At 41.8% G+C, this 13604-nt stretch overlaps 1 protein-coding gene across 1 annotated transcript in view; it reads left to right on the plus strand.

The window, feature by feature from the left end:
- Positions 1–13604, plus strand: part of cdh13 (cadherin 13, H-cadherin (heart)) — a 456544-nt gene that overhangs the window by 437380 nt on the left and 5560 nt on the right. The window contains exon 14 of the mRNA XM_050074237.1: positions 1247–1465. Within this exon, the coding sequence (XP_049930194.1) occupies positions 1247–1465 (219 nt within the window). The remainder of the gene's footprint in view (positions 1–1246; positions 1466–13604) is intronic.

Raw genomic sequence — 13604 nt, forward strand, 5'->3', positions numbered from 1 at the left:
TAGATGCTCCTAAGTCCTACACACTGGACCTTTAGAAGAGCTGTATGCAACATTCAGAGCATATCTATGATTCAAACTCAGGGCTGGGATTGCCTGCACATGGCTCTTAACATGGAGGTGGCAGAGCTGACAGTTAACGGCTAACAGCGCCGGTTGCTGCACTTCCACCACAACACTGTCCTGTGTTATCAATGTACTGCCGCAGGAGCACACTCAGCTAGCCAGTGGGACACACTCACAGAGATTCACATGCGCGAACAAACATGCACAGCCAGACTGGCTCCCATGCAAAGAACAGAGAGGCTCAGATTCCAACACACACAGTGGTAACATGACTTCATTATATGCTCAGGATGCCGCTACTCCACTATATTTTTACATAGCAAACAGTGGTTTGCTGCTATATTGATGATCTGAATGTTGCCTAGAGCTCCCCTTAACCTGGTTTTTGAGTAATTTGTTATCCACCTTATGTCTTTGAAGGTGCATGTGGCGAAAGTGTATTGTGATAAATGCTTTAACAGATTAGCACAATAACATGATCATAACATATGTACAGTATGTGTGTTTAAACTAAAATACCTGTGGAGGAATCTGTGGGATTCTTCAGAGGGAAATCTGATGGTGCTCACAGTCAGCTGTTCAATTTGTCACACACTGATATGGGTTTGTAGAAGCCTCGGGAAATTTGGCATCTCACACTGCACTATGGCATAACAAAACACACTGGTGAGCCAGAGAGGTGGGGGTGATTTGTACAAAGAAAGGTCTCTGCATTTATGAAATGTTTACTGTCGCCTTGTGACATTCTTTTGAGCACACAATTGGACAAAGTAAATTTTCTAATTCAATACACAACTAAAAGTCACCTTACCCGGAGTTAACAGCCGTGGCAGACAAGTGAAATGTGCAGCTTTGCATATTGTGGCACATTTCAGCATGAAGTGAACTGGCTCCGGCATTTTCTCTTGTGTCTCTTAAGGAATTTTAAAGTGTGATGCAACAAAATGTAACAATCTTACGCAACTTAAGTGGTGCCAATTTTTGTCGCTTCAGTTGTCAGGAATGGCCTTGCAGACAGTTACTTGAGGCGCATAAGTTTTGTGTGATGATGCACATATTTAGTTCTGCTTTGCAAAGCGGGCAGCTGTTAATGCTGAATAGATGGACAATACAAGCAGGATGGAGGATTATTGCACATCCACTTTATTAAACCTCCCTCTCCCTCTGTGTATCCCCCCCACAGCTACACACTCCCAAATCACGCTTTTGCACAGTCTGAAGAAAGCCAACTACCAGCTCCCGTTGCTCATCACTGACTCAGGGGTGCCCCCCTTGTCCAACAACACAGAGGTCAAAGTTCAAGTCTGCGTCTGTAAGAAGGGCAAGATGCACTGCAGTTCTGCCCACTCCCACCGTGCCAGCCTTCTCGTGCTGCTCGCGACACTCCTGCTCGTCCTACTCTGTAAGTACCACCAAAACCATGCCAACAGAATAAATGAGAAGCTGAGAGGATGTTTTATTTGCTGGTATCCTTGTGAAACGTGGATTAATACTGAATATGCTGTCTTCCCTCTAGTTCATCATTTGTTGAGAAATCAACACAGACAAGATGTCAAATAGAACTGACTCCTCATTGTACTCAATGAATAAAACTCATCCAAGTGTTTTTGTGCACGATACGCTGTCGGCATCCCTTGTATTCACGCATTTAGAAAGTGTGCTTTTTTTTTGCATCCATTTTGCAAAAGTATGTCTGTTGCCGCCATGCCCAGGGCTCTCCCCAGGAAGTCAAACTTGAATTTACTCTGAATATCTCATTTAAGCCATTAGCGATTGCATGAATAATTCAACCTCCTCCATTCACAACACAAACGTAATGGAGGACGTCCAACAGCTAGTTTGGTGAGAAGAAAAATCATTTGCAACTATAAGGCCCCCAGATCCCGCTCGTCTGGGCTTGTTCTCTGTAGTTTATAGTTGGGCTCGCTGAACGCCGGAGGCCGGGTACAGTGGGAGGGATGGTGAGAGTGGGGAGAGAGGAGGAGAAGAAGAGGAGGACTAGAAAATGCAAAAAAGAAAGGAGAATGAGATGTTAGGCCTAAAAAATGGTGTAGCCGTAATTATAGCATCTTTTCTTTCTGCTGATTTGCGTGACTGTGAAGTATTTCATTGAAGATCATCACAACAATCACAGCCATGTCCTTTTTCTCTCCAGCTGTCTTTCATTTCTTTTTATTCTATTGATCTTTACGTCCTTTTTCTCCCTCTCTCACGTCCTGTTGATCACTCCCGCTTGTGTTTCCTGTCTCTCATCCCTCAGCCGTCTTTGCCACTGTTCCTCCTCCCCTGCACCACTTCTCCTGCTCATTTGCTTTCTCTCTATTTAGCAATCAGCCGCACTCTCCCCATAATCCTTTTGCTCACAGGCAAAAAATCTCTGCGTCTCATCTTCTCATTTTCTCTCGGTATCTGTGCATCACAGCATCTAGCATGACCCATCGATCTTCCTCCGGCTATGGATCAATCTGTCTATCGATGCATATCTTTTCTCCAAACACTCATTCATGGTAGAGGACCGCGCTGTGTCTGGGAAGGCTTTGTTTGAAGAACTCATCGTCTCGTTCTCTCATGATGCAGTCAGAGCACTTAGTTACCTGCAACTCCTGGTAAAAACTCATGATTCGCAGGACACAAAGTATTGAATTAAATTGACACCACATGGAGCAACAGCATAAATACACCACACTCCGCTGATGATAGACCATTAGTCGCGGCTTCACTGCAACACACTAATCATGAGCTTAAGCTGATGCTGTGTCAGCGTTCGCGGGCGAGCAGCCACTTCTCGGAAAGTTTCACGGCAGCGATAGTGAGAATATCCCAGCTGTAGCAGTCAGTTAGCTTTTCACGCTCCCCTTTTTGAGAAATATTTTGTTATCTACGGTCACCATGGTAGCAGCCGCAGTGTCTAAACTAGAAAGCATGATAATTGGTTGACATGCCAAGATGACATTAGGAGAGTCTTCTCCGCAGATGTCCTTTGACTCCGAACGACAGTAGCATTCATTACTCCACTGTAAATACTGCTGTGATAGACAGTGGCATTCATTAGCCAAATAGCTGCTCAAGATGACGGATTCTTGGGCTGCCTGGTTCTGTGCCCGTGTATACACGTCCATTCATACCAGTGAGCGCTGTTACCCTGGAGCTGGAGGTTGGAGTGCAGGGAGAGAGAGGAAACAAGGACGGTGTGTGTGCATGCGTGTCTCCATTGGGAATCTCAGATAGTATTACAGCCGGGCAACAGACGTTCCACCAATTCAGACGCAGAACATCCCCCTACACACACACACACACACACACACACACAAGAGCCCAGGGAGATGACTCCTGCTCGAGCTCATCACAGAGACCTGTGCTGGGGGACAGATAGAGGGGACTGATCACTGCAGTGTATAGTCAGATAGTCTGACAGAGAGGTAGAGAGGATCCTGTTTCAATTCCCTTATCTCCAAGCTGAACTCTGACCCTGCAGGAGAGAGATGAGGGGAAGAAAAATGGAAAGAGCCAGAGGGGAAGGATGGGGAAAGGAGACGAGAATAAAGGTGCGGAGATTAAACTCTTCTGTTTTGTTCTGTTTTTGCCCACCGGGCTACAGGCGTATGCATGGCCATGCAGCAGTGCAGTTTTCTTAATTTCTCTGGCTTCTCGCTTCTGTATCTCTCTTACCTTTCTCTCCCTCTGTTTTAGCTCTGTTTCTCTCCTAGTCCCCAACCCTGTCTAGCAAACAAATGTACAAAAAACAGCAGCAGGTAAAGCAAAGCCCATGTAATGATGTTTTAATCAATATAATGAGGGAGCATTTGTCTACAACATGTTCACTGTCAATGTATTTTATTTTGTTCACCTTAATATCTCCCTCTGGCAACACGTTTTCTTTATGATTATATTTAGCACAACCATAAAAACACTTGGTTAAGTTAAGGGAATGATTGTAAATACTGAAAAAGTCAGTACTGTCTCTCCACAGTCTGAAGCACTGTCAAGCCAACAGGGGACGATATAACCCTAACCCTAAAGCCTCGCAAAGAAGAAGATGTTGGCCAATCAGAAGCCTGAAAATAAACTATTACCCGAAGGCTGTCCAAAGCAGTGATCTCCTTGGCACATTCTGATGCCTCTGTATCTCAATATAGTTGAAGGGTAACTCTACGTTTTTGTGTAAACATGTAAAAAGTCCTGTTGGCAAGGTTAGAACCAGCACTATTTTTCCCATTTTTGCCATTGCACAAAATGTTGCCTCTTTGTGATGTCTCACAAAGGAGACTGACGCTCTGACATTACCAGCCAAAACCTCAGTTTTCCCTTTCCACACATCAACACTGAAAATGGAGTTTCTGAACATCTTCAACCTGGATGGAGTTTTACAAAAAGTTAGGTTCCAGTGACCTAAAATGCAGTTTGAGTGTGGACAAAAGGCGAAAATTGACAGTTAAAGCTCCTTTTTAGAAATACCTCACTAATAACAAGCAACTTGCTGCTGGCCATATTGTATGTCATTTCCAGTAAATATCACAATATTAAAAGTGTGTTTTCTGTTTAAAAAGTACAACGCAAGAAAAACAACAAGCACTCAGCTATCTTTTAAGGGGTTACGTCTTAAGTATGAGACCAAGCTTACAGTAGATACCCTAAGTGATTTGTTAACATGAACGCACAGCTGATATCCTACATGGTTTGTTAACATGCCGTAACAGAAGTACATATTTGACAGATTCAGTGACTGACTTGCTTGCTGTTAGGACACAGGGTAAGGCCTACATATCCTCAAGGAAATGTTTTTACTAGACATTATGACAAGAGAGATTAAACATGTCAGACATTAACAGATATTCCTGATCAAAAAATGAATAATGGAAAGCCTGAGCACTGCAGTGCTGATTATGAAGCTGCTTGTTGTGTGACAGAAACAGAGAGAGGAGAGGAGAAGGTGGAAGGTGGACTATTGCACAATGTTTCTTTAAGTTATTAATAACTTACACAGAACGCTGCTTTGTCACTTAATGGTCTGCCCACCCGAGATCCACGATATTTTCTAACAGGCTGGGTTGACCTGCACATTACCACCATGTACGTGTGGATTGGGCCCAAGCTTCCTGATAATCCTAACCAGTGGCTCACACAGTGGGCACCATGGCACCCTGGGTAAAGTAAACACAAACCAGGGGGGGGGGAAAAATCACGATAGTAGGATACCATGGTCTCAAAAATTTAAAACTGGACACATCAACGTGTGGGGTGCATGATGTGAGCCCCTGTCTTCAATGCTGTAGTCAGTGTGATTTTTGTGCAGATAAGGATGTCACACTTCCTGTATGGAGAAAGCAAGTAATGCCAGCAAATCTAATATAAGCAGTAATTACATTTCTTTGGCAAACCAAAGAAGACCAGGTTGTTCTTTGTGTCTGAAACTTTTAGTTAAATAACACAAGACAAGGACTACAGCTGTATCCTGTATAAAACCCTCTCAAGGTCATCTCATCTACAATCTCTGCAGCAGTTAGTATTTTGTGTGTGTGTGTGTGTGTGTGTGTGTGTGTGTGCGCAATGTTTTTCTGTTCTGATGTGTTTCAGAGTGAAGTTCAAGTGGAGAGAGAAAATGACTATAAACAGAAAATGCCATCTTAAGTACTTCAGTTCCATATTCCATCCTAGAAATCGCATTTTCCTTAAAACAACTGAAGTGATTCACATTCATATATTTTCTACAAACTCAACATGATAGAAAGAGGCAAATTAGTCTGAGAGCCTCCCTGAAATGACACTTGAATCAAGAGAATTGATGAAACAAGTTGATTTTTGTTGAAGAGAAAGATCGTGTCTCCCCCACTGACAGGTTTTCTCTCGTTGCGTGTATCTCCTGGAAGCCAAAAGAATTTAAATGATGTGTGGGTTGTGAAGCCTGCTTGTTAATATGGTGGGGAACTGTACTATTGCTGTCACCGGCCTCAGTCGGATTTCACCTTTCCATCCTCATGCCTCAAACCTCTGCACTTTTTCCGCAACGCTCAGCTAAGCAACACGAAGTAGAGCCACGTCCTCGCTGGCTTTCTGTCCTAGCTCTCAGCCATATAGCACTCCACTGGGGTTGCTTTTCAGCCCCTTAAATAATGTATGTAACCCTGCAGGACTGAGAGGGAGGGCGAGCGTGTGTGCAGAGTGCCAAAATATACTGTGTCTTCTAATGCTTACGAGACCTTTGTTTGCTGTTGCAGGATTGGCAGCTAAATCCCAGGGCTTTGCAGGGGCCTACTTTCACTCCCCTCCATTGTAAGCCTTTCTTTTGTGATCAATGTGCCATAGACTCTCACACACATCCACTACACAGATATATATACACGCACACACACACAGATTACCATAAAGTAGGGAACAATTATGGTATTATCCTACAGAGGGAAATGCTTGCAGATATATAAAGACAACCACACATACACAATCAGATTCGAGGTGTTGAACGTCCATGTGAAAGCATCCATTGTTCACCTGAGATAAGCCTTCCTAATTGGACGATCTAAATGCAGTCAATACCTGCTCCCATAGGCTGCAGATGCACATAAAAAGGACGGCTACTCATAAGAATGATTCTTAATTTTAGAAGTAATTACATAGAGGAAATGCTCCGCTTCCGCTGGTTGCACCGCTCACAGGTAGCACACCAACACAGATGACCACACTGCCCCCTATCAGTGCACATGTGAACTGATGTGCACTGTACAGAGTGCATGCACTATCTCCCTGCAGCAGCCTCACTGTTGCTCAAAATGAAATCCTCAAAGTTGATGATGTGTAGCTGGAGGCAATAACTGCCCAGGTTGGACAGTATGCAAATGTGTGTATTTTACACATATAGGTGGTGTGGACATAGCTGGACTTTGGAGATTAATATGTTGTTGCCCATAGTCATGTGTGTGAATGTTGCGTACTGTATGAGGGATGTGAAATGACATGATAACATGAAAATCTCGGGGGAGCGGATGCTGGTGCTCTCACCTGTATTTCTACTCACATACACACACATATGCACCGCCATTTCATCCTACACTGCATCACTTCACCCCACATGTGCCCAATTTAGGAAGGTCTACCAGCTCAAGCTCGCTTGCTAAAATCTCTTCCATGCAGGATTACGGGCTTCAGCTGCAGATTTGTCTGCAGTTGTAATGCACTGCAGAGAACTGCTTCTCTCTGTGTTTCTCTGTAATTTCAGCAAGAGTAATAATGCGATTCCAAGAGTAAAGGGGAAAGAGAGAGTGAGAGGGCGGAGTAAAAACAAAGCATTTACCATTAAACACAACAAACAGCTCCCAGCACAGATGCCACTAATTTACCTCCATCCTCCCGGGGGTTTTAGTCCACACTATTCCTCCTCTCTGATCCCTCGCTTTGCTCTGACAGCCACTTTTCCTCTTCCTTCTCCAGCTCTACACTAATCCCCTCCCAGCTATAGAGACAGGATGTTTAGGGGCTTATTTACTCTTGTAAAAAAAAATATGGCTTTTTCACTGCTTCCTTTGGAGAGACCTAGCGTCAGAGTGATGGGCATGGTGGATGGGTTGTTTCTGTGTTCAGATCAAGCTGTCGAGGTTATTGATCTTTGAACTGTGATATAAACTCTAGGGTATTTGAAGAGGTGCATCGTTTCTTAAGACAAAAGCCTATAATCAACTACAGTAGCTAATACTCTACAGTACTGAACATTTAGAAGCCATAACACACTACAGTGTGAGCTATTGATGAAATACATAATGACAAGTTAATATTTCTACTAGTTAACAGCAATGGCTTTGATCTGAGTGATAAAGTACCCATTTCTAGTACCAAATTACCTCATGTCAATGTGTCATTTTTCCTTTCTAAGAACCAAAACAGTCGTCAGATCTTCTCTAAAGACATATGAATTATTTGTTGATCATTAGCAAGTGATGCTTAAAGGCATCATAAATTGTTTATGAATATAAAGTTGTTGCACCACACTGCACTCATGTTTTACTCATGTATTATTAATGATTTGTTGGTACATCTGTTAAACAGTTATACAACGACTTTTCAGCCCCAAATCCAAAGTTGCCAAAAATAAAAATCTAGGAAAAGTAATATTATGATATTTCTTGTTGACAACAAGATGGAGTAACATGCATGTGAATAACAATACAAAGTATTTGATTTCTGTACACAGCCTGGCAATGTCATGTAGAAATATGAGCCCTTGTAGCTGTTGAATGCAGACCTTTCTCACAGCTGATATTTAGACTCAGTAAAGTACAGGTACATCTAATAACAATAAGCCTGGTGGTTTAACATTGACATGTTCCAGTTGTGTTTGACCGGGACACTTAAGTGGAATGTCACCATCATTAATGTGCTTTTTGGGTCATCTAATGTCAGCATATCCACTGTGAATAAGTTCTGTTAAAGGTCCAGTGTGTAGGATTTAGAGGCGTCAACAAGTAGCAACGTCCGAGGCTGAAAAATTAAGCCAATGTAGAAGTGCCAAAAGCTGCATTTCTTTGAATGGCCACTTGAGGCTGGCTCCAAAGGAGGGCAAATCCCCATAGACTCCCATGTTAAAATTCCCAACATTACAGCCGAAATATACAAGTTTACAGCCTGGTATAAAAAAACGGTCTTGGTCTCTATAGTTAATTTCAACATTCGTGACAACTGTATGGGGGGTGAATTTTTATTTAACTCACTTGTTACATTTTATTAAAGCTGAAAGTAAAGCCGCCTGAGTGACAGGCTGTCTGCTGATAGTGCGCTTGGCCTCTCAGTCAGATTCACAGCTTGAACCCCTCCTCCAAAGACGGTCACCTCTGGTTAAAAAAAAAAAAAAAAGATGGCGACGGCCAAAATGCCCAACTTCAAAATGGCACTCCACAAACCAGTGGATGATGTCATGGTTGCTACCAGATTATAATGGTGGACTCTGCCACTAACAATGAAAACTACCAGTAAATACAGAATTAACATCCATTAAATGGTTCCTGCCATTGGTTATTAGGTATTATAACTTACAATACATAATGAATGTTTCAATTGAAAAATGCTTTGTTCTTTATGGTTGTGTAAAACATGCAGTGCAGTTGAGTGCAGTGATTCGACACAATCTGTAATCCCAAATGTTAATGACAGGGTCACTCTGCCATCAAAATCCAAAGTATAGGATTTGAATATAGATCTTACATTATTGTGTACATCAGTAATCTACATAAACGCAGGGGTACAAAGACATCCTTATGCTCATTTATGATCCACTGGTCTTCAAAGTTGGTCTCTGATCACAGTGTATGCTTATATGATATATGTTAAGATATATGTCATAATGCACATAACTATAGATGTATCAACAATATGAAATAATGTAAAATTATTAAATAGAGATTGAAATCTTTACATAAGACTATGATGCAAAATAAGATTTTTAACTTTTAAAAAAAATTTTTAGTGTTAACTCATTCATCATTAAATTCTGAGTGTGTACGGCTCATTAACTTTCATTATAGTCAGTGTTACCCTGACAGGATCTCTGTCTTTCTCTGTAATGTTTCTTCTTCATGCTGCAATGCCGCGGTTTTCGTCTAGCAGCCGTGACATACCTGAGCTAATCAACTGTCACCCTCCTCTCCTCTCAGCAATTAGAAAAGGCTGGAAAACGGTTACTGTTCCCTCCAGTGTCCTATTTGATTCTGCCTCGCCTCCCGCGGCTTGTTAAATTTACATTTTACGCATTAAGCTGAAGCTTTTACCCGGAGAGACTTACAGTAAATGGAGATGGTAAGATAAGTCAACATCAGTGAATCGCTGTGATACTCCATTAGATCATTCGTATACATGGCAAAAAAAGGTTTGAGTCAAAGTGCGTTCCTCTCTGTCTGCTGTTGTGAAATGGAAATAGGCTTATTTTCAGGCACAGGTAGCTGTTCTTTATACAGTGTTGAAACAGGAGAGTGACAGAGAAGGTTGTTTGTAGGAACTTTAGGTTGATTATACTGTATATATGGGACCTTTTCCCAGCAGTAGACAGATGCAAGAACATTATGTTGGGTGTGATAAATGTCACCCTCATGTGCGTTCATGTTTGAAAGTTTTACATAGATCACTGACCACAGCAACAAACATATCTCAAGAAGAAATGTTCTGGAGCATTATAAAATCTTCCCTCTGTGATGCTCTATAGGAGCACAGCATGGTATTGCAGCTTATTCTGCTACCTGTAACATAAAGTGACTCATTCATAACTCAGGTGATTATATTCTGTTCATCCCTCTTTCTCGCTCCCTCTTCTTCCTACCTAATTCTCTCTTTCATCTGTTCCTGACCTATGAGTTCATAGCCTGTGTCTGCGCGGGAGCTGAGGTGAATTGATTCGGCAATGTATTTTCATGTCAAGGCCTTGACTTTTTAGCCAGAGGGGGAGAATTGCCTCTTTTATACCCAGCTCTTCATGTGAGGTGAAACAGGGCTGCCAGAGTCTCATTAGATTTGCAAAAACCAATATCTAAGGCTCGAGTGCCTGCGAGTGTTTCTCGACTTTTATTTCCTTTTTGGGGGGGAACGCTTAGTCCTGAGTGTTATGAAAGTTAGGGGGGGGGGGTTGGAAGAAAAACAATGGAGAAAGAAAATCAATCCGCCCCTCCCCCACCCGCTCCATACCCTCCAACCTATTAGATATTCACCCCCATTCAGGCACGCTTCGATCGCTTCAGAATTTTTTGAAGTGTACAGTCCAATTCATTTCAGAATGTCTGGGAAAATTATAGTTCACATTCCTCAAGACCGCTCCCTAATCTCGTAGAGAGAAAGTGAGACGTGGAGGGAGAGGGGGACAGAGATGGGGGAGGATAAAGACAGAAAAAAGACAGAAAGACATATTGGCATTCAGCAGTCGAAACACATGATGAGTTTGTCTTACTGATACCGACTGCCAACTTATTAAACAAAGCACACAAGAGCTGTGACCACAACAGTGAGAGCAACAGTGCAGCCCACTCATGCGCTCACAATAGAAACGCAGAAAGCATAATGCAACGGTAAACCCTTTAGAAACAAACACTGGCTATGACAAATTGCCACCTCCAAATTGGTTGTTTTACACCACATTTTTGCTGCATGCATTTTACTAGATTAGCAGTAAAAGGCAAGGCTTAAAGGTAAGCCTGTTAAGTAAGGCAGAATGCTTATGGCACACCTGATCTGTTCCTCGCAGTAACCACTGCATCTGTGTGCTCAAGAGTTGTACTTACAGCGTACTTAAATACAGTCACAGTCTTTACTGTATACTTGTGTAACAAAGCAGTGTCAGGTCGCTCTGTCTTTGCTATAATTACTCTAAATTGTATGTTACATGTGTCCTGCAACTTTCATCCTCTAAAGGCTACTGAAAATACCTAACATATGCATAATCACATCATAGATTTTGTTCAATCCTAAGTCACCAGGGGCGAAAAATTTGGTAGGGACGATGGAGACATCCATTTTCGTAACTGCTGAGGGTCGCGGGGGGGCTGGAGCCTATCCCAGCTGACATTGGGCAAGAGGCATGATACACCCTGGACAGGTTGCCAGACTGTCGCAGGGCTGACACATAGAGACAGACAGCCATTTTACACCCAATTTAGAGTCACCAATTAACCTATTTCCAACCTGCATGTCTTTGGACTGTGGGAGGAAACTGGAGTACCCAGAGAAATCCCTCCTGCAATTGAACCAGGAACCCTCTTGCTGTGAGGCAACAGTGTTACCCACTACACCACCATTCCTGGACATGTCCCTACCAATATCTAGTGACTACTTAATTGTCACTAGCAATTACTTTGATAAAAAAAAAAATTGAATATAATTACTGCTGTCCATCCGTGTCTAATCAATGGTCCACAAAGACTTTACAGATCGTATTTTCTACTACGAGTCCCGCCTGCCTAGCCCAGTGTCACTAAAAGAATTGGCTTTGATGTTTCTTGTTAAGGCGTGAGAGGCCATATAGCTACATCTTGTTCCGTCTACGAGATGTACACCCTCTGATAGGTAGCTCTGTGTCGCTTCCTACCGAAAAGCTTGGAGAAGCAGCTGCAGTATATCTGAGGTGGTGGAGTTAACATTTGTGTGGACAATAAGTCACACAGCGATGAGATTTATGCCTGATCAGAAGAACTTCCCGTTTGTTTCAGTTTTCCACTTCTAATTAACAGCAGCAAACAACCACTTACCTAAACTTTGTCTTATCTAGAGACTAGCTGATGCCATTGGCGTCTCTAGGGGGGATCCTTTGAAATACACAAATAAATAGTCCAGAGACAGTCTCAAATGGAGTTATGTGTCTTAGATGATCTTAAGGCAATATTACCATATCAGCAGAGCAATAACTCAATGCAGAGCAGAAGATGTGGCGCCAAGGACTCACTTATATGACTTTTTCTCATTGGATTACGACTTCACTGTTGAAATATTACAACTTTATTTCTCAGATATTACAACTTTTGTCTTGAAATCTCACAGATGTGTGCAATATGTTCTAAAATGTTCGGACAGTTTCCAACATGAGCAGAAATGTTGCTAAAGCACGTTTGCTATTACAATCCAGGGGTTTATAATATACACAGATACACATTTAAAATAAAAGAAGTTATAATTTATGTTTGTAGGTGTCACATGAATTTAAAGAGAGTGAATCATGCCTGCACATGACATTTAATTAGAAATGTTGAGCTACAGGAGAATAAATATTTAAAAGAAATAAAGAGTGCCTGAGAGCCATGCTGCATTATATTCCATTATATCTTTATATCTAGAATTGTCAACTGCTGCAGGCCATAAATAAGTACATAAAAAATTTCCAGAATACAGCAAATGAAGTGTTTGACGCTCTAAATTTCCTCGTGAAATGTACAAATTATTTACATTATTCAGTAACTGCATTTTATCAAGTTTTGGGTCAGACGTGTTGACAATATTCCACATTACCTGTTTTACTCTTAACCGAAAAGGGGTTATTAGCGAGCTAACATTAGCTTTGTCCATTTATTAAGCAAGCTACCATAAAACTTCATTTAGTAGTCCGGGCTGTTATTTGCTTAAATCACTGAAATCAACAGGCCTGTTTCTGGAACAAGAGTCTTCGTGGGACAGGTCTTTAATTCCTTTCACACAAAACTGTTGCTCAGCAAAGATAAGGAAATACAATCAAATTGTTTATTTGAACCAGTATGAATATTACTTGTGTAAAAAATTAGGCTTCAGATAACATGTCAATAATGAATCATTCATTTGATCTAGCTCTGACAGACGGCGTATCAGAGAGAGGATTCATTTCTTTGAAAACCATTTCGATTCTTTTGATCTGAGGACTTGCGGACTAATGGAATATTAATAACTTACAGGGTGATCCAGGAATCAATCAATCAATCAATCAATCAGTCAATCAATTTTATTTATAAAGCCCAATATCACAAATCACAATTTGCCTCACAGGGCTTTCCAGCATACGACATCCCTCTGTCCTTAGGACCCTCGCAGCAGATAAGGAAAAACTCCCCAAAAAA

This window comes from Epinephelus moara, chromosome 20 (assembly GCF_006386435.1).
Source record: "Epinephelus moara isolate mb chromosome 20, YSFRI_EMoa_1.0, whole genome shotgun sequence".
NCBI classification, from domain to species: domain Eukaryota; kingdom Metazoa; phylum Chordata; class Actinopteri; order Perciformes; family Serranidae; genus Epinephelus; species Epinephelus moara.